Source organism: Manis pentadactyla, chromosome 1 (genome assembly GCF_030020395.1).
Source record: "Manis pentadactyla isolate mManPen7 chromosome 1, mManPen7.hap1, whole genome shotgun sequence".
In the NCBI taxonomy this organism is placed as follows: Eukaryota; Metazoa; Chordata; class Mammalia; order Pholidota; family Manidae; genus Manis; species Manis pentadactyla.
In genome coordinates, this window is record NC_080019.1 from 195,650,770 (window position 1) to 195,669,242 (window position 18,473).

Sequence of the window (18,473 nt, forward strand, 5' to 3'; positions counted from 1 at the left end):
CCAGAAAGTGACATCCTTTGCAGTGGACCTGGACTTGCCTCTGCTGTCTGGTCAGCCCCTTCTCTCTTTGCTTCCCGAGTTTGATATTCTATGCTTTGCACAGGTTGGGGTGTTCCGTGTGGTCTTACCAGGTGGGTGGTTTTAACCATCACAGCCAAGGGCAGTCATGTGACAGCATCTCTACATGTACATACAGAACATGTGCAACAGGTGCTTGGGCAAATGTGTCCCGCTTGTCTCTCCCATACACTCCCATGTCCTACAGAATGCCATAAAGGAGAGCTTGTGCATAAATTCACCAAGAAAAGACCAGTAACTCTCATAATAAATATATTTTTAACTTCCCAACGAGCACTCAGAAACATTTTCAGCAGCACAATGCACACTAAACATCAGAATCTTGCCTAGGCTAGACGCCTGGTGCTTCGCGCCCTCCCTGGGAAGGGCGCTGGTCAGGGCAGGGCCCTGCATCTCCAGACCCAAAGGGAAGATGGTCTGTAGCAACCTTGGAAAATCCAAAATCAAGCAATTAAAATAATTTTAAGAGGAGAAAAAGGACAATATAAGGAAAGTTGTCTTTGTTCTAGGAAAATTTTTTTCTTCACGGTACAATGACTCATTTATAAAGAGGAAGTGAGTTCTGTTGAAAATACTTGAAATATTCTCTCAGGGGAAGAAAACAGTTCTTCACCAGGTTGGCCGGCCTCTGGGTGGGGGCCTTTGCTCTCTGCTTGTCCTGAGCCAGCAGGGACAGTTCCTCTTCGGAAACCAGGGCCGAGTGCCTGCTGTGGAGAGGAGGAGGCCTGTTACCACCCCAGCATGGCAGGGGAGAGGCTGGTGGGCAGGGATGGCTCAGTGGCAGTGAGCTGGCTGGGCCAGTCTAGCTAGATTATCTAGGGCTCTCTATGATAGCCCACCCCTGTCTGGGTGAGATGACAGGCATGTCCTGGGCAGTAGGGGGCAGAGAGGGACCCCAGAACAGACCCATGGCCCAGCCAGGTGGGCCCCACTTTCAGAGGGAAGCCGTCATGGTGTGAACCCACAAGGTGGGAAGGGGGGGACTCAATGGGCAAGGCTGCGCAGACAGCATTGCGCGTTGTGCCAGCATCCCCAAGGAATTCTGCTGAGCAGCCTCTGCTGGGCTCTGCAGCTGCCGAGCTCAGGCCCTGGTGTGGCAGGGGTCGGCATGCACATCCCCCATGGAACCGCTGCTGACAGTGAGCCGCAGCCCAGGGCTTCAGGGACCCGACACCCTCCTACCCACCTCACACTTCTAGGCACCCCGTTGCATTTGGGGAACAGTCCTCAGTTTACTTTGGGGGTGAAGGCCACAAATAAGATGCCAAAAACATGCAGTGCCCCTCTCTGGGTGGCTGACCCACCCGGGGAACTGTCGCTGTCCAGAAGCACCTGCCAGTTATCTCGGCAAAGTGAGTATGGGCATCTCTCCACTATTAAGACAACAGAAGTGTGGAAGGAAAATGCCCAGGGAAAGAAGCTGGAGCCCCAGCTGCCTCCGGCTTGGGTTCTGGGAAACAGGCACCCACAGCGCCACTCCGCAGTGTCCGCCTCCCTGAGAGGGGGTGGAGAGCGGGGGAGCCAGAGGCTGGGCAGGGGAGCTGGCACACAGGGGAGGCGAACTGACTCTGAAGGCTTCCAAAGAGAAAACGCTCTGCGGAGCTGCTTCATCTTAGCTTCACCTAAACACAGATCCTGGGTATGGGCAGGCGAGTGCCAAGCCCTGCAGGCATCGGCCCTGGGATTTGCCACACTGCCAGCTGGGAGGATGGAATTGGAGGGTGTGGGAAGAGGTTTCCAGAACTCACTGTTGGGAGAAAGCATGACTTAGCTGTCCCAGAAGGTGTTGTCAATGGTGCTTGAACACAAGGGCAGGCTCCAGATGGTGGGGGACATGGACAGGGAGACGGCCACCTGCTCAAGGGCTCTGGGGGGGACAGTGTGTAGGGATAGGGCAAGGCAGGGATCCTGGGAGCAGAAAGGCTGCCCAGAGGAGTGGGGTTGGCCAGACCAGGGCTGTGGGTGTGGAGGGGGTGTCAAGTCAGAGACAGTGTCCATGAGCATGGTGCCCCAGGAATGCCCAGCAGCAGGGAAGGGTCTGTGGGGATCCCCGAGGCATGATGGCCAAAGGAGCAAAATCAGATCGGTCCAGCCCAGAGGCATCGTGGGTGTGCCAGCAAAAGAACAGGTGAGGGGTGTGAATGAGTGTTTGTGCTGTGTATACCTGTAGGTGTGAGAATGAGTGTGTGCAGCTGTGGGTGATGTGTGTGAGCAGGAGTGGGGTGTGGGTGGGGGACAAGGAAGTGCCCGGAAGGCTGGGGTGGGGGCCAGAAACTCAGAAAACATCAGCAGAAAGCTGGGAGCAGGTCCCCAAAGTGGAAGGGGATGACCTGGAGAATGTGGGGAATTTTCGGGGTGGCCCCCACTGGGACGCTGGCAGCAGCTCTGCCAAGAGGAGGCCCACTCTCCGGCTGCAGCTTCTTCGACGAGCCCGGGGGGACATGTCCCCCGAGCATCCAAAGGACAGGACACACTGTAAGTACCTTTTCACAGCGGGGATGTTGCTCCACACATGCACGGCATTGTGGACGGCTCTGCCGCAGGCATCTGGGATGGTCACAGGGTCAGTCTGAGGGATGGAATGGGGATGGCTGTGGCTCAGGGTGACCTGGACATTGATATCTGCCCCCATGGTGTCCAGGCCTCAGCTGCCACGGGGACCGTGTCTGGCCCAGAGCACAGTCAGCACCCTGGTTTCTAGGCTGACTTTGCCTCACGGTTGGCATTGCCACACGTCACTTCTTTTTTCTTATAAATCACAAGATACTATTTTAAAACTTTTAACCCATGGTTTCTTCATTCCCACAGTCATGACCAGGGGTTCCCCACCCATGCCAGCTCATTGGTGATTCCCGTGAAGTATAAAGAATCCTTGGTTTTTGAGCCAAAGAATAAAGAAGGCTTTTATCTTTGAGCCAAGGGGATGTTCTGTCTTGGGAAGATAAGAGGCTTTGCTGGCAGAGAGCAGGGTTTCTACATTGCTAGGCAGTGCTCATCAGGAGCCCAGTGGGCTGCCTGAGTCCTGGTGTCACAGGCTCCCTAGAAGGCACAGAAGGATTGGGGGAGGAGGGGTGGGAGGTAAGAAGGACCTTCCATGCTGGGAGGGGAGCTGTGGAAGGGAGAGAGGCATACAGGGGAAACTGAGGCAAGAGACCCTGTGGTCCCTGACACCCAACACAAGGTGGCCTTCACTTCACCTCCCTGGAGTCGGGGGGCTGGCAGAGAGGCCCACGTGGCCCAGTTCTGATCTATCAGACACGTGTGTAAAATGACTGAAGGTCAGTATTTTTGCTGTCCTGGTGCCTGGGTTTGCAAACCGCAGTTTTTGGCCAGACCCACGACTATTCATTCGTACATTTTTTTGATAAACAGCACAATTTATAAGCCTGGTCCTGACTACTGTTATATGGTGGCCTGTCAATATTTTTTAAATTCCAGACTTCCTGGTAAGGAGAAACAACCACAGATGTGGAAGAAAGCAAATGAATCATGATGACACTTGGCCAACTCTATGAAGATGATTTTTAAAAGCAGAATTTAGTGGATTATATTCCAGGAAAACACACCTTACCAAACTGACCGCAGAAAAGATGCAAATTTTAATGGATCAGTTTCCACAGAAAGGCTGCTTCTTTTTTAAGACAAAGGCAACAAATACCAATCCAGACAGTTTCACAGGGGAATTTTGTCAATTTCTCAAACGGGTTTATGAAGCAAATGTAACATTGGTGCAAGAACCCAACAAAGATCACATGAAAGAAAAAAACTACATACCAGCCTCTCCTGTGCTGGTCAAAGCAAGTGTCCCAAAGGAGATGTTCCCCAGATGGGCGCAGACACCACAGCTGAGTGGCTTTTTTGCAGGAATGCAAGGATGGCTCATTACTGGGAACTCAATTAGCATACTCTAACCCTATTACTAGGTCTAAAGAGGAAAATTATCTAATTATCTCCATAGATATAAAAAAGAATATTTGGCAGAATCCAACAACTATTCTTGATAAAATTACTCAAAAAGAAGAAAGAAAGAAACCAATAGAAACTTCTGGGAACTTCCTTAACATAGTGAAATGCATCAACGCCAACCTAAAGCCAGTGTTAGTTTAGCAGGGAAACACTGAGAACATTTCCAAGAAAGTCAGGAATGAGACACAAACATCTAGAAATCTCATTCAATCAGCTGAAAGTGACCCATTCCACAAGGTAATTCAGGAAGGCAGCAGGAACAGAACTAATGCCACAGGGGGAACGGAAAGGCAGGACGCTGGAGTAAATGTAACCAGAGCTACAGGACAGCTCGTGACTCTGCAGGTGAGGCCCGGGCAAGGCACCTCAGCCGTGCTGGTGGGCCTGTGGACTGGGACTACTTCCCAGGGTGACGGCCGTGTCTATGAAAATGACAAGCACTCTGTCCTCCTACCATCAGCCTCTGCCTATGATTGAATACTAGGTATCCTCACACACCCCTTCTTTGGAGCAAAAGTTTAAAAACAACCCAATTATGCATTAATAGGGAACAGTCACATACATTCTTTATGTCCATACAAAGTCAAACTGCACAGAGCAAAACACCTATGCTGAAACACAGGATGAGAAAGGTGCTTCTGCGGTGGAAGGATTCCCAGGGGACAGAGTGAAAGATCCAGGTGCAGAGCCACAGTGGGCATGGGGTACCTGTGCCTGCGTAAGGAGACCTGGAGGCCCCAGGAAGCTAGAGGGGAGGCCTCGGGCGCAGGGGGGGTCGGGGCAGAGAGGGGACTTCCATCAAGTTTGTAGGCATTTAGATGTGGGGCGTCGTCCTGCCAGGAGGGCCCTGTGTGTGGTGGGGGTGCCAGGTCAGCCCTGGATGGACTGGGTACTGGGTCCAGGGAGGCTCCTCTGATGCACAGACAGAAAAATCAAGGGTGTTGGCACCCGAGGGCATGTGGGAGTGTGTGCGGTACAGTGTGTGAGCGTCTGTGTGGTATAGTGGCCCGTCCTGGAGCACAGCATGAGGGGGATGCCCTCCGAGGCCACCCTGAGGGCTGTCTGTGCCTCTGTGGTGTGATGGCCCTCATGGCCCTGTGACTCTGAAACCCAGGCCCTGGGCTGGGGCCCAAGCTGCCCCCCAGCTGCCCCCAGAGAGCTGGCATGTCCACGGGAGACCATGGCCCTGCACATACCTCCAGAAAGCGAGTGGCCGTGGTCCGGTCATCTTCCCTCAGCACCAGGTTGTCCACAAACATCCAGAAGAAGGGCTGTTGGCTGGCCAGCTGGGGTCGTGAATACTGCAGGATGCGGTGGAACTGGAACAGGTACCACCCTGGGGCGAGCACCATCAGGTGGGTCTGGGGGCATGGGGCTTGGGGCTGAGGCTGTGCCAGGGCAGGGGTGACTGGGAATGGGCCAGCTTCCATGTGGCCCCTGGCCCCCAGGTATCCTGCCCATTCCCTAGCAGCACGTGAGCCTCAAGGACAAGGGTGCCTCCCAGAGCCAGACCCCAGCCTCACCCCACACCCCACACCTGTGCACTTGATGCAGGTGGCAAAGGGCACATGCTGCATTCTTCCATGAATAACCCATTGGAGGACCCCAGCAGAGGCTACCTGGGGGTGGCAGTGTGTCCCAACCCACTAAACTGCACTTGCCGACTGTGAACCATGTGTGTCATGAAACCTCAGTGCAGCTGTCCTCTTAAAATGCAATGTGCAATCTCTGCCCTCCCTGAGGAGGGCCAGGGACCGGGGCTGGGGGAAAAGAGGGTCTGGGCATGTTTTGCAGACTGTAGTCTCCTACCAGGCGGATGGTCACAGGCGTGGCCCAGCGGGGGCGTAGAGCCATACACGAGGTCGAAAGGGCCCCATTCTCGTACCTGCAGGACAAGGGCATGTGGTGGAGCTGGGGGCTGTCCTGTCCTGGTGGGAGCTTGGGAGGGCCAAGCAGTCACCACAGGGCCCAGGGCAGCCTGTGCAGCTCACGTCACTTTCATGAGGCTGACCCACTCGCCATGCAGGGCCACCAGGTGAGGCCCCCGTGGGTCTCAGTGGTCAGCCCTCCGCTAACACTGGGTTCTGAAGAGATTCCTTTGTGCCAGGTGCTGCCCCTACAGAGCTGCTCCTGGGAAGGCTGACACACCGACCCTGAGGATGGACGGGGATTTTGTGGGCACCCTCACATGAATGCAGCAGCCAGCAGCCGGCAGCTGGGCTACAGACTTCCTGCCGAGCACAGACAGCTCCCACAGAACCACGGAAGCCACACGGTCCCTCCATGGCCGAGCTGGAGGAAGACTAAACCTGCCACTCCACCATCAAGCCTGAGCAGAAGCAGGGAAAGGACATCCTTCAACCACAAAGTGACCCAGTGCCTCTCTGGGGGCCTGGAGGGACTCTGCTTAATGACAATTCCAGCTGTGAGTCCTTCTCCCCCTCACACCCCCACCCCCACAAAAAAATGAATGAGACACCTAAATACTGGATCCCTGGATTTCTGACAGCAGTTCCTCCAGAACAGACCCCTGCTTCCTGGACCCTTCCCCCAAATCACTGCAGCCCCTGGCCCCAAACCTCACCCACCGCCCAGCATGGTCCTGGTCCCGGCGAGCTAATAGTGCCGACTACAAGTGTGCTCTGGGTACAGCCTACTGTGGCCCACTGACCACAGCTGAGGTGTGGTGGGGGTGTCAGCCAGGGGGATGAGCAAGGGGGTGCCAGAGGTCAGCGCAGCTGGTGGCCTGGGTGCACTGATCTGGGTAAGCAGTGTGGATGGAGCAGCTCACGGAGACGCAGCTGAGTGTTTGGGGGACCGCCTAGCCCCCCCAGTCAGCTGCCCATTGGGCCAGAAAGGGAACCTGCCAGAGAACGCGTTAAAAATCCCAAATCTGCAGCCAGGTGTGGCAAGCAGACATTGGGAAGGGGGTGAGCACCAGCCCTTTCACAGCCGCAGGAAGGGCTGCAAAACAGTAAAGCCATTTCACAGGCTTTAATCCTCTCTCCATGTTCCAGACACAGAATCTGGCATTGGGGTGAGGGAGAGACTGGGGTCCCCCTGCCCTGAGGCCATCAGGAGGTGTCTCTTGCCCTTCCCTCGGCTTCAAGGGGCTCATGACCCAGCTGGGTGATGGCAAGTCATTTTTAGGCACTTCCTTCAAGGCTACCACCTGGGATGGCAGGAAATAGCCCTGAAGGGAGCCAGGCCACCTCCTCGCACTGTTGAGTATGTTTTCAATCAGTGACTGTTTATTTCAAGACTCGGCACTTTCATTTTAGAGGGGGCATGGAGGAAAATCCGTCTGGGCCTCTCAGGCGGCAGGATTGCCCCTTGGATTTCAACAGGGCAGATGGGAAGTGTGGCCGAGAGCTCTGCTTGGGGCTGGGGCAGCATGCAGGCCAGGGAAATGTCCCCTCATCTCTCCTGCTGAGGGGAATAGCCTGCAGTTGTGCAGGTGGCCGGAGAGAGCCATGCTGGCCCGCTGCCCCTCCCCAGGCCCCTATGCTCCTCCCAACTCCTCCCTGCACCCAGCCCTCCTGAATGCCCCCACTTGGCCCCCACCTGGACCCCCGGCCCTCCCTGCACCCCCATCTGAACCCCCTGGGCCCCGGCTGCTTCCTGCACCCCACCCCTGCTGCCAGTGCACCCCCCACCTCCTCCCCACAGCATGGCTGTGGGGCCCCTCTACACCCGCTGCGCATCTAGGCCTCGAGCCAAGCAGTACTTACATCTCTCCTCACTACGTCGGTGACGTCATCCAAATGTTTCAGTCTCCCTGGGTCAGAACCGGTTTCCAAAAAGCCTAAACTTGTTAGCTCTGGATATGGAGAAGTAAGGACACAGAAGGGCTAAGTTGATTTTGAGCCCACATAGAATCAAAAGGCCAACACTGATCAGAGAACAGGTCTGCTATTAATGAGTGAACTGTTTCTTTAATGACATGACAGGACTGAGGAAGAAGATACACGTTGCATCATAAACTCAGCGAGCAGGCTCCTCTGACCCCGGACAGGAACATCAGGCCATGTGCTGCAAGCCCAGGCCTCCCTGGGTGCCACACTCCTGTTAGGAATCTGCCTGGTGGCAGAGGCCATGCTCGTGCCCGCGCTGGGTGGTGCCTAGGCCCCTTCAGCTGGCAGGCTGTGCCTGCTCTGTGCATGTCCCAGGCCCAGCCATGTCACATGGGTGTGCGCATGTGTGAGGCCATGTGACCATGTCACAGCGGGCAGGCAGCACAGTGCAGAAGCAGGCAGACCCAGAATCACTTCCAGAGACTAAGGAGCATTCCCATGGGTCCTTCTCATGTCTGCTGGGGCCACAAGAATCCATAGGATTTCCAAAGGCACCAGCAGATGGGGGAGCAGAGCAGGGTCCCCAGGGGGCAGGGCACTCAGGAAGACTGGCACATAGCCTGTGGCCAGCCTGACTGAGCCGAGCATTTGGGCCACAGGGTGGTCAAGTGTGAGGCGTCTGAAGTGGACTTTGGAGTTTGGTGGCCACGGGCAGGCTGTGGCCTGGTTGGGCACCCTCATCCCTGGCACTTTACACCTGCTGGCTTGCTTTTTGTTTTTCTTCCAAGGCATCCTTTCTGATGGGGCTCCTGGAACCACCCCACTCCCTGCCTCCTGAAAGTGCCCCTCATGCCATCTGCTCACTGGGCCGCACCCCTGACACGGGGAATTGCCCAGATGCTCAGCAGGCGGGACGCCTGGAGCGTTCTGTCCCCCCAGGTGCCCTGGGGGTCTCGCTCCAGGCACACCCATCTTTTCAGTGTGAGTCCTCTGAACTTCACTGTGCTCACCTTTCTTGATGTCCCCGAAAAGGGACAGCACCCGGACTGGCTCTCTCTTCCACACAGGTACAGTTTTATACATCTCAAGGGGACTTTCCTGTTTATTTAAAATAAAGGGTTTGCAGGGCATTCTGACAGCTCCTTGGTTACACAGCCCTCCAGTTGCCGAGAAACCCCTCCAGCCAGTGGGAGCATTTCCCCACCATGCACCTGCCGAGGCCGCTGGCCTGCCCTGGCCACACTGCCCCCGCCACCTCCATGAAGACACCCCCAGGCCAAGCTGTGCGGCTCTGGCCCCCACCAGGCTGTCGCTAGCAAAGGTACGGCAGGTGTGAGAGGATTTTCCTGATTGTGAAGGAAGACAATTCCATCCCAAAAGGAAGCATGTCCTTCATGTTTCTAGGACAGCCTCCGATCTGGAGGGTTTGGAATGTGCACAGCAGTGTCCTCTTCCTCACCAGCATGGACTCTGAACATGAGCCCCAAGCCACCTGGCGCTCCTGAGAGCTGCCAGCTGAAACAGAAGCTGTGGATCACACCCGCCCTCTCCTGCTAGGATGCTGACCCATTCCTAAAAACGTTCCCCCACCTCCAGGACCTCTGGTCCCCAGGAGGCTGCACTTGGGGGTGCTTGGCCCAAACAGAGCACTAAACTGCTGATGGTTGGAGACCAGGCCTGCACAGGGGGCCACCGGCATGTGAAGCTGGCAGGAGACCCCGGGGTACACAGGGAGGGGCCGCCTGGGGCTGGAGGAGATGGGCTGGTGGGCTGTGAGTCTGCAAGGGCAGGTGCTCCCAGACTGCCCGGGGGCACGTGCAGCTGCTGGCACAGGTGCAGCTCTGGGAACCCTGGAGCACGTGTCCCTGTGCCCACTGCCACTGGAGGGGCAGGCTTCCTGGGCGGCACCAACCACTGCGCCTTCCTCCCAGTGAAACTCCTGCAGCATGCTCACACAGGGGCTTTCTACACTGAGACGGAAGGTCTCTGCCACTACATGGACCTCCAGAGAACTCTCTCCACAGGGTGTGCAAGCACCATAATGGCGCCGGCATACGGTGTCTGTGGCAGGAAGTGTCTGTGCGCCCACCCTGTGTCAGGGAGCCTGTGGACAGGTGCCCACTCACGTGCCCCGTGGGTGGCCCAGCGGTGCTGTGCCAGTCTCCAGAAGCCATCCTGCCCACAGCCATGGGGCAGAGAGCCCTGCACTGGTGCTGGCCCTGAGGAGAGAGGCGTTCCTGGGGCTGGGGACACCCCCTGGGGTCAGTGAGCACCCCTTAGCCCCAGTGGTGACATGTGTGTGGCTCCAGCAGATCCAGGTGGCGGGCAGTGGGCAGCTGTCTCTGCCCACCCGCTTTCCCCCTAGGCTGTGGCCCGCAGCACCAGCAGCAGCTGGCGGGGTCGCTCCCTTCCTGCTACCTCAGGAGACGACTTTGCTCAACTTGCAGGAATGTGAGATGGTGGTTGAACCCCGGGGCCCCCATGCTCCCTGTGGGCCCCTTGCTGCCTGCTGCCTGCCCCCTGAGGCCTCACCCCTTCCATCTTAGTTTCCTGGGACTGTCCTACCAAATGGACATCCGCTGTGTGACTTAGAACTACCAACTTATTCAAGAGGCCAGAAGTCCCAGCTCCCGGTGTGAGCAGGGCTGACCACCTCTGGGGGCCCCCCAGCTCCTCCAGCTCCTCTGGGGTGGCCAGCAGCCCTCGGAGTCCCTAGCTTGGCGGCAACCGCCTTAGCCTTTCCCATCTCGGCACATGCCTGTCGGCCCTCTGCTTCTCCACGTTCCAAATCTCCCTGTCGTCATCCTGCTAGGACGCCAGTCACTGCGTTCTTCTAGGATGCCTCCCTGATCCGGGTCGGCCTCTCCTCGGGATCTAGCTAAACACCATCTGCAAAGACTCTCTGTCCTCTCATTCGCAGGCTCTGGGGTTAGAACTTGGATGGATCTTTTCGGGGGACAGAGTCCAACCCACTTGGAGGAGCCCGGAGTTCCTGCGGTGCTCCCGGCTCCCTGCCCTGACCCTCCTGAGGGCCCATGTGTGCCGCGCGTCAGTGCCCTGGCCGAGCCACCAGGTGCGGCCAGGTGCTGGACTTGGAGGCACACCCTGCCAGCGCCTCTCCTGGCTGCTACAAATGCCCCATGCCCAGGCCTTGAAGAGACAAAACTGCCGTTCTACAGAAAGTTTTAAAAATGGACCGTCCAGTGGGGCTTGCTATCAAAGGGGAAAATGAGAAATGTGCATTTGCTTCAAAGCCTTTAACTTCAGCACGCATCAGATGGGCATTTTGCAGTGAGTATCCAGATAAAACAAACTGGGTCCCGCACCCCGCCTGTCCTGGAAGCCCAGCAGCCCTTACCGACTCCTGGTCGCAGAAGGCTTTCAGCCGAGCCCGCCACTTCCTGCGCCTGCGCAGCAGCCCGCTATGGGGGAAGGGCAGGCAGAGGAAGCACACCCAGTTACTCATGGCCTGAATTCTCCCCGACGTCCCAGGGCTGACCAGCGTGTCGACGCACTCGAAACAGTAGCATCTGGAGTCAAACAGAAAACCACAGTGGCTGAAATGACATTCCTGCGGCCTCCAGATGAAACCTCAGCCACGGGCAGACAGAGGTGAGCCCGCTCCTGGCCTCAGCCTCAGAGAGCGCCGTGCAAGCCGCAGTCAGGCCCACATGGAAAGACAACGCGGAGCCTGTCCAGTGGTACCCCGCACGGTGGAGGGCGAGGTGGACAGGGGAAGGGGGGCCAGTTCTTCCTAGAGACCTGGAGTGACAGGAACCCAGTGATCTGCAGAAGACAGCAGGGCTTATGAAGAAAGACAGATTTCCAAGAATCCCCTAAGCCACCTGTCTAACTCTGAGCCTGCAGAAAGAGGTCTGGCCTCCCACCGAAGCAGGTGCAGGAGCACAGGCGGGGGCGGGGCAGATGTGGGGAGGGTGAGGGCAAGTTGGCCACACGGACTGGGGGGAGGCAGCCACGTGAGGAGACTATAACCCCCCCGCCCCCCGCCCCCGGCCCCGCGCCCCTGGCCTCACCGGGTGCAGTCGGGGTTTTCGCAGATGAGCAGTGTCTCTCCCGTGCAGCAGATGGAGCAGTAGGACTGGTACCCGTCATCGTCGTACAAGAAGAGGCAGTTCAGGAACTTGTCCTGCGGGGGGGAGGGGCAAAGCCAGGCTAGGGCCTGCTCCGCTCTGAGGGCTCCCTGAAGCCACCCGCACCCTTCCCGCTTACCTTGCAGGGAGCGCACATCCCCCCCTCAAACAGAGGGTGCTGTGTATGCACCTGGAAACTTCCACAGCAGATGCACGTATCTAGGGTGGACATCCAAAGTGCACGTGTGTCATCACACCATCACAGAGTGTGACCGACTTAGGAATAAACTTAATAAATGAAGCACAAGACCTATACACTGAAAACCATAAAACATGGTTGAAAGATATCAAAGATCTAAACAAAGGGAAGGTAACCCACAATCATGGATCAGAAACTCAGCATTGGTAAAACGGTGAGCCTCCCCAAATTGGTCTACAGATCCCTCTCAAAACCCCAGCTAGCTCTTTTTCCTTTTGCAGAAACTGTCAAGCTGGTCCTGAAGTGCACATGGAAATCAAGAGGTCCGGGACAGGCAGATCCATAGAGAAAGAAAAGAGATTGATGGCTGCCTAATGTTGAAAGACGACGTAGGGGTTGGGGGCGACGGGGAGTAACTCTGAATGGGTATGGGGTTTGTTTTGAGGGTGATTAAAATGTCCTAAAATTAGACTGTGGTGATTGTTGTGCAACTCCATAAATACACTAAAACACACTGAACTGTGCACTTCGAAGCCCCAGGGGCCCTGGGCAGGTGGAGGGGAGACGGGAAGGCCCCAGCGATATCATCTGCCTTCTTCTGGGGGTGGAGGACTGGTCGGGCCTTCGGCAAGCCTTTCTGGAGCTGGGTGACCTTCCCCACCACCTGGGCCCGGCAGGCAGCAGCCACTCACCTTCTATGTCTCTCTGGTTAACCTTGACTTCATATGCAATGAGATCTGGAAAAGAAAAGGGGCCCTTCCTTCCTCTGCCTGCCTCTAATTTAAACGTGGCCAGGAAGGTCCATCTTCTGAAGGCACAGGAGCCAGAGGACCTTTGCCACCCCCCACAACCCCCCACCTTCCCTGGCATGATGACATGGGGGCCTGTGGGAGCCTCTGGGTGGGGCCCTCCTGCCGCTGCCTGGCCCCAGCGTGCTGCCCAGGCCTGGGCCTGGCTTCCTGAGGGCCAGGCCCTCACCTCTGCGAGGCCCAGGTGAAGCGGGTGATGACAGCTCGCTGGAGCCCACCAGGATGATGTCCGTGCCGCACTCTGCCTCGGGGTCCGGGACCGGGACACGCAGAGGGAGGGAATGGGCATCAGCCTCTGCGCAGGAGCCCCTGGTCCCCAGTGTGGCAAACGGAGTAGGCCACCCGCCTCTCAGCAGGGATGAAGGTGCAGGAAGGCCTGCGGTGAGTGCCACCCCTGTGAGAAGGTCAGTATGTCCCCTGCCCCATGTCCCTCCCTGCCTGGGGCCCCTGCCACCGTCGGGTAAGGGGTCCTTCTCACCAAAAGGGGAGTATAGGGGACCTCATGGGGCCACAGTCTGCCTACGCAGCTCTGGGCCCCTCAGACACTCCCGTACCCCTCTTCCCAGTGTTCCCCAGACCCCAGCCTGCAGCTTCTCCTATCAGAGCCTCAAAGGCAGAAGGCTGAAGAGAAATGGCCTCACGGATTTCACAGGGTGACGGCCACGGTTCCCCGTCCAGCTGTCCGGCAGGTTCGGAGTCAGGGTCCCCATGGTGGACGGTCTCCAGGCTGGGGCTCCCTGGGGAGGAGAGGGCCATGGACCCGGGTGAGGGGCCTCCCAAACCAGGCGGGCACCTTCAGGTGGAAGGACTGGGGGTGGGCGGCTGAGGAGCAGGGTGGAGGGCGGGGACGTGCAGGGTCCCCACGTGACGTGCGGGGGCGGAGAGGGGCGGGAAGCCCTCAGTGTGCGGGTGGGCGTGTGTAGGGCAGAGGGGTGAGGTGCTCACAAGGGAAGGGGCTAGGGAATCCAGTGAAGGGGAGGGGAGGGGAGCCCTCAGGTGGGGCGCCCTCGGGTGGGGAGCGGCTGAGAGCTCAGAGAGTGAGGGGCTGGGGTGGTGGAGGGGAGGGTGCTTGGTAAGGGGGAGCTGGATGCAGGCTGGGGTTGGGGTTGGGGGTCTCAGGGCAGGGCGAGGAGCTGGGGAGCTCAGTGGGGTGAGGGGTGGGGGACTGGGTGCTCAAGAGCAGGGCCTAGAGGACTCAGTGCTGGGCCAGGCTGGGGTGGGGCTCAGGGTGAGGGGATTCAGTGGGATTTCAGGGAGCTGGGCAGCATCCAGGCCGAGAGGCGAGGAAGAGAAAGCGAGGGGCGTTTACTGCAGGGGGATGGGCCAGGGGCACCTGGGGCATTTGGGGGTGCTCAGTTGCCTGGTCTCAGCCAGGGACTCCCAGCAGGAGGCAGAGGACCACCCGGCAGCTATGCCACCGCCCCTTGTACTGCTGGGCAGGAGCAGGGCAGGCCTGGAGCGTGACTCCCTCCCACCCCACTGGGTGAGGGCTGGGCCTGGGGCGTCCCTGTATCAGGGGCAGTAGAGCTGGTAGGGCGCCTTTGCAGCTAGACTCCTGACACACATGCCTCCCGAGGTGATAAGGTCAACAGCCAGTGACAGATCATAGGTGGCATGCACGGGACGGGAAGGGATGAGGCCACCTCACTGCTATGGTCTTCCTCCCAACAACCCATGACCCCTACAGCTACCCAGGGGGAAAGCTCTAGAAAATCCCAGTGGTGGAACATCCTGCAGTCCAGTCCTGCATTACCTGCCCAGTACTCCTCAAAACTGTCAGGACCATTGGAAGCAAAGAAAGTCTGAAACTGTTACAGCCCAGAGGAGCCCATGGAGACAGGATGGCTAAGTGTCATGTGAGGCCCTGGGACGGGAAAGCACATTACAGAAAACTAAGGAAATCTGAATGAACTGTGGCTTATTAGTTCAATTAATAACAATGTATCACATTGGCCTGTTAATTGTAACAAATGTAGCACACTAACCCTGAATGTTAATAAAAGGGGAAGCTGTGTAGGATTTATGGGAACTCTGTATCAGCTTTGCACATTTTCTGTAAATATAAAACTTCTAAAATTGCTTTTTTTTTTTTACAGTAGAACATTATTATAGCTGCCATGCTGTCCATAACATCCTCATGACTTACTTATTTTGTAACTGGGAGTTTGTACCCTTTGACCCTCTTCACCCATGTTGCCCACTGCTCCCTGGCAACCACCAGCTTCTCTCTGTATCTGTGAGTTCAGGAGGTCTTGTTTTGTTTTGTTTTAGGTTCACATGTAAGTGAGGTCAAAGGTATTTGTCTTTCTCTGACTTGTCTTGCTTAGCATAATGCCCTCAAGGTCCATTCTTGTTCTTGCAAGTGGCAAGATTTCATTCCTTTAATGACTGCATAATATTCCATTGTATATATGTGCCACATCTTCTTTATCCATGCATCCATCCATCCATAGACACTTAGGTTGCTGCCATATATTGGCTATTGTAGGTAATGCCACAGTGAACACAGGGGTGCAGATATCTTTCCCAGTTAGTGTTTTAATTTTCTTCAGATAAATACCCAGGAGTGGAATTGCTAAATCATATGTTTGTTCTGTTTTAATTTTTTGAGGGAGCTGCATACTGTTTTCCCGTAGGGGCTGCACCAACATATACTCCTGCAACAGTGCACAGCGTTTTCTTTTCTCCACATCCTCGCCAACACTTCTCGATACTAGACAGAATTTCTAACAGGTGTGAGGTGATGTTTCATTGTGATTACATTTCCCTGATCATTAGCGATGTTGAGCATCTTTTCATGTGTCTGTTGGCATCTGTATGTCTTCTTCTGAAAAATCTCTGTTCAGATCTTCTGCCTACTTTTAAATTGAAATGTTTGTTTTATTGCTATTGAGTTGTATGAGTTCTTTATAAATTTTGGATATTAGCCCCTAATCAGATACATGATTTGAAAGTATTTCCTCCCATTCAGTAGGTTTGCCATTTTATTTTGTTGGTTTACTTTGCTGAGCAGAACCTTTTTAGTTTGATGTCATCCCATTTGCTTATTTTTGCTTTTGTTGCCTTTGCCAAAAAATCATCACCAAGACCTTAGTCAATGTGCATACTACCTATGGTTTCTTCTGCAAGTTTATGGTTTCAGGTCCAATGTTCAAGTTGTAATCCATTTTGAGTTTATTTTTGCACATGGTATATGGTAGTCATCCAGTTTCATTCTCTTCCACACAGCTGTCCAGTTTTCTCAACACCATTTGAAGAAGAAACTGTCTTTCTCTCATTGTATACCCTTGCCTCCTTTGTCATAAATCAATAGACCACATATGTGTGGGTTTATTTCTGGGATGTCTATTTTTTTATTTTCTATTTTTTTATTTTGGTATCGTTAATCTACAATTACATGAGGAACAGTATGTTTATTGGACTCCCCCCATCACCAAGTCCCCCCCCCACAAACCTCATTACAGTCACTGTCCATCAGCGTAGTAAGATGCTGTAGAATCACTACTTGTCTTCTCTGTGTTGTACACCCCTCCGCAAGCCCCCCCAATTCTACATGCTAATCGTCATGCCCCCTTTCTTCTTCCCCGCCCTTATCCCTCCCTTCCCACCCATCCTCCCCAGTCCCTTTCCCTTTGGTAACTGTTAGTCCATTCTTGGGTTCTGTGATTCTGCTGCTGTTTTGTTCCTTCAGTTTTCCTTTGTTCTTATACTCCACAGATGAGTGAAATCATTTGATACTTGTCTTTCTCCACCTGGCTTATTTCACTGAGTATAATACCCTCTAGCTCCATCCATGCTGTTGCAAATGGTAGGATTTGTTTTCTTCTCATGGCTGAATAATATTCCACTGTGTATATGTACCACATCTTCTTTATCCATTCATCTACTGATGGACACTTAGGTTGCTTGGCTATTGTAAATAGTGCTGCAAAAAACATAGGGGTGCATTTGTCTTTTTCAAACTGGACTGCTGCATTCTTAGGGTAAATTCCTAGAAGTGGAATTCCTGGGTCAAATGGTATTTCTATTTTGAGCTTTTTGAGGAACCTCCATACTGCTTTCCACAATGGTTGAACTAATTTACATTCCCACCAGCAGTGTAGGAGGGTTCCCCTTTCTCCACAACCTAACCAACATTTGTTGTTGTCTGTCTTTTGGATGGTGGCAATCCTTACTGGTGTGAGGTGATATCTCATTGTGGTTTTAATTTGCATTTCTCTGATGACAAGCAATGTGGAGCATCTTTTCATGTGTCTGTTGGCCATCTCAATTTCTTCTTTGGAGAACTGTCTGTTCAGCTCCTCTGCCCATTTTTTAATTGGATTATTTGCTTTTTGTTTGTTGAGGTGCATGAGCTCTTTATATATTTTGGATGTCAAGCCTTTATTGGATATGTCATTTATGAATATATTCTCCCATACTGTAGGATGCCTTTTTGTTCTATTGATGGTGTCCTTTGCTGTACAGAAGCTTTTCAGCTTGATATAGTCCCACTTGTTCATTTTTGCTTTTCTTGCCCTTGCCCAGGGAGATATGTTCATGAAGAAGTTGCTCATGTTTATGTCCAAGAGATTTTTGCCTATGTTTTTTTTCTAAGAGTTTTATGGTTTCATGACTTACATTCAGGTCTTTGATCCATTTCAAATTTACTTTTGTGTATGGGGTTAGACAGTGGTCCAGTTTCATTCTCTTACATGTAGCTGTCTAGTTTTGCCAGCACCAACTGTTGAAGAGGCTGTCATTTCCCCATTGTATGTCCATGGCTCCTTTATTGTATATTAATTAACCATATATGTTTGGGTTAATGTCTGGAATCTCTATTCTGTTCCACTGGTCTGTGGGACTGTTCTTGTGCCAGTACCAAATTGTCTTGATTGCTGTGGCTTTGTAGTAGAGCTTGAAGTTGGGGAGCGAGATCCCCCCCACTTTATTCTTCCTTCTCAGGATTGCTTTGGCTATTTGGGGTCTTCGGTGGTTCCATATGAAATTTTGAATTATTTGTTCCAGTTCGTTGAAGAATGCTGCTGGTAATTTGATAGGGATTGCATTGAATCTGTAGATTGCTTTGGGCAGGATGGCCATTTTGACAATATTAATTCTTCCTAGCCAAGAGCATGAGATGAGTTTCCATTTGTTAGTATCCTCTTTAATTTTTCTTAAGAGTGTCCTGTAGTTTTCAAGGTATAGGTCTTTCACCTCCTTGGTTAGGTTTATTCCTAGGTATTTTATTCTTTTTGATGCAGTTGTGAATGGAATTGTTTTCCTGATTTCTCTCTCTGCTAGTTCATTGTTAGTGTTGAGGAGTGCAACAGATTTCTGTGCATTAATTTTGTATCCTGCAACTTTGCTGAATTCAGATATTAGTTCTAGTAGTTTTGGAGTGGATTCTTTAGGGTTTTTTATGTACAATATCATGTCATTGGGAAATAGTGACAGTTTCACTTCTTCTTTACTAATCTGGATTCCTTATATTACTTTGTTTTGTCTAATTGCTGTGGCTAGGACCTCCAGTACTATGTTGAATAACAGTGGGGAG

General features: G+C 53.9%; 1 protein-coding gene across 1 annotated transcript; it reads right to left on the bottom strand.

Annotated features, from left to right (window-relative positions):
* Positions 1 to 620: 620 nt before the first annotated feature.
* Positions 621 to 13,693, bottom strand: DNMT3L (DNA methyltransferase 3 like). The gene is given in 13 exon segments (XM_036912148.2): positions 621 to 646; positions 649 to 785; positions 2,562 to 2,647; positions 5,241 to 5,380; positions 5,854 to 5,929; positions 7,776 to 7,864; positions 8,849 to 8,936; positions 11,197 to 11,368; positions 11,873 to 11,985; positions 12,069 to 12,148; positions 12,821 to 12,865; positions 13,107 to 13,232; positions 13,492 to 13,693. Coding segments are annotated over 13 exon segments (1,380 nt in total).
* Positions 13,694 to 18,473: the final 4,780 nt, after the last annotated feature.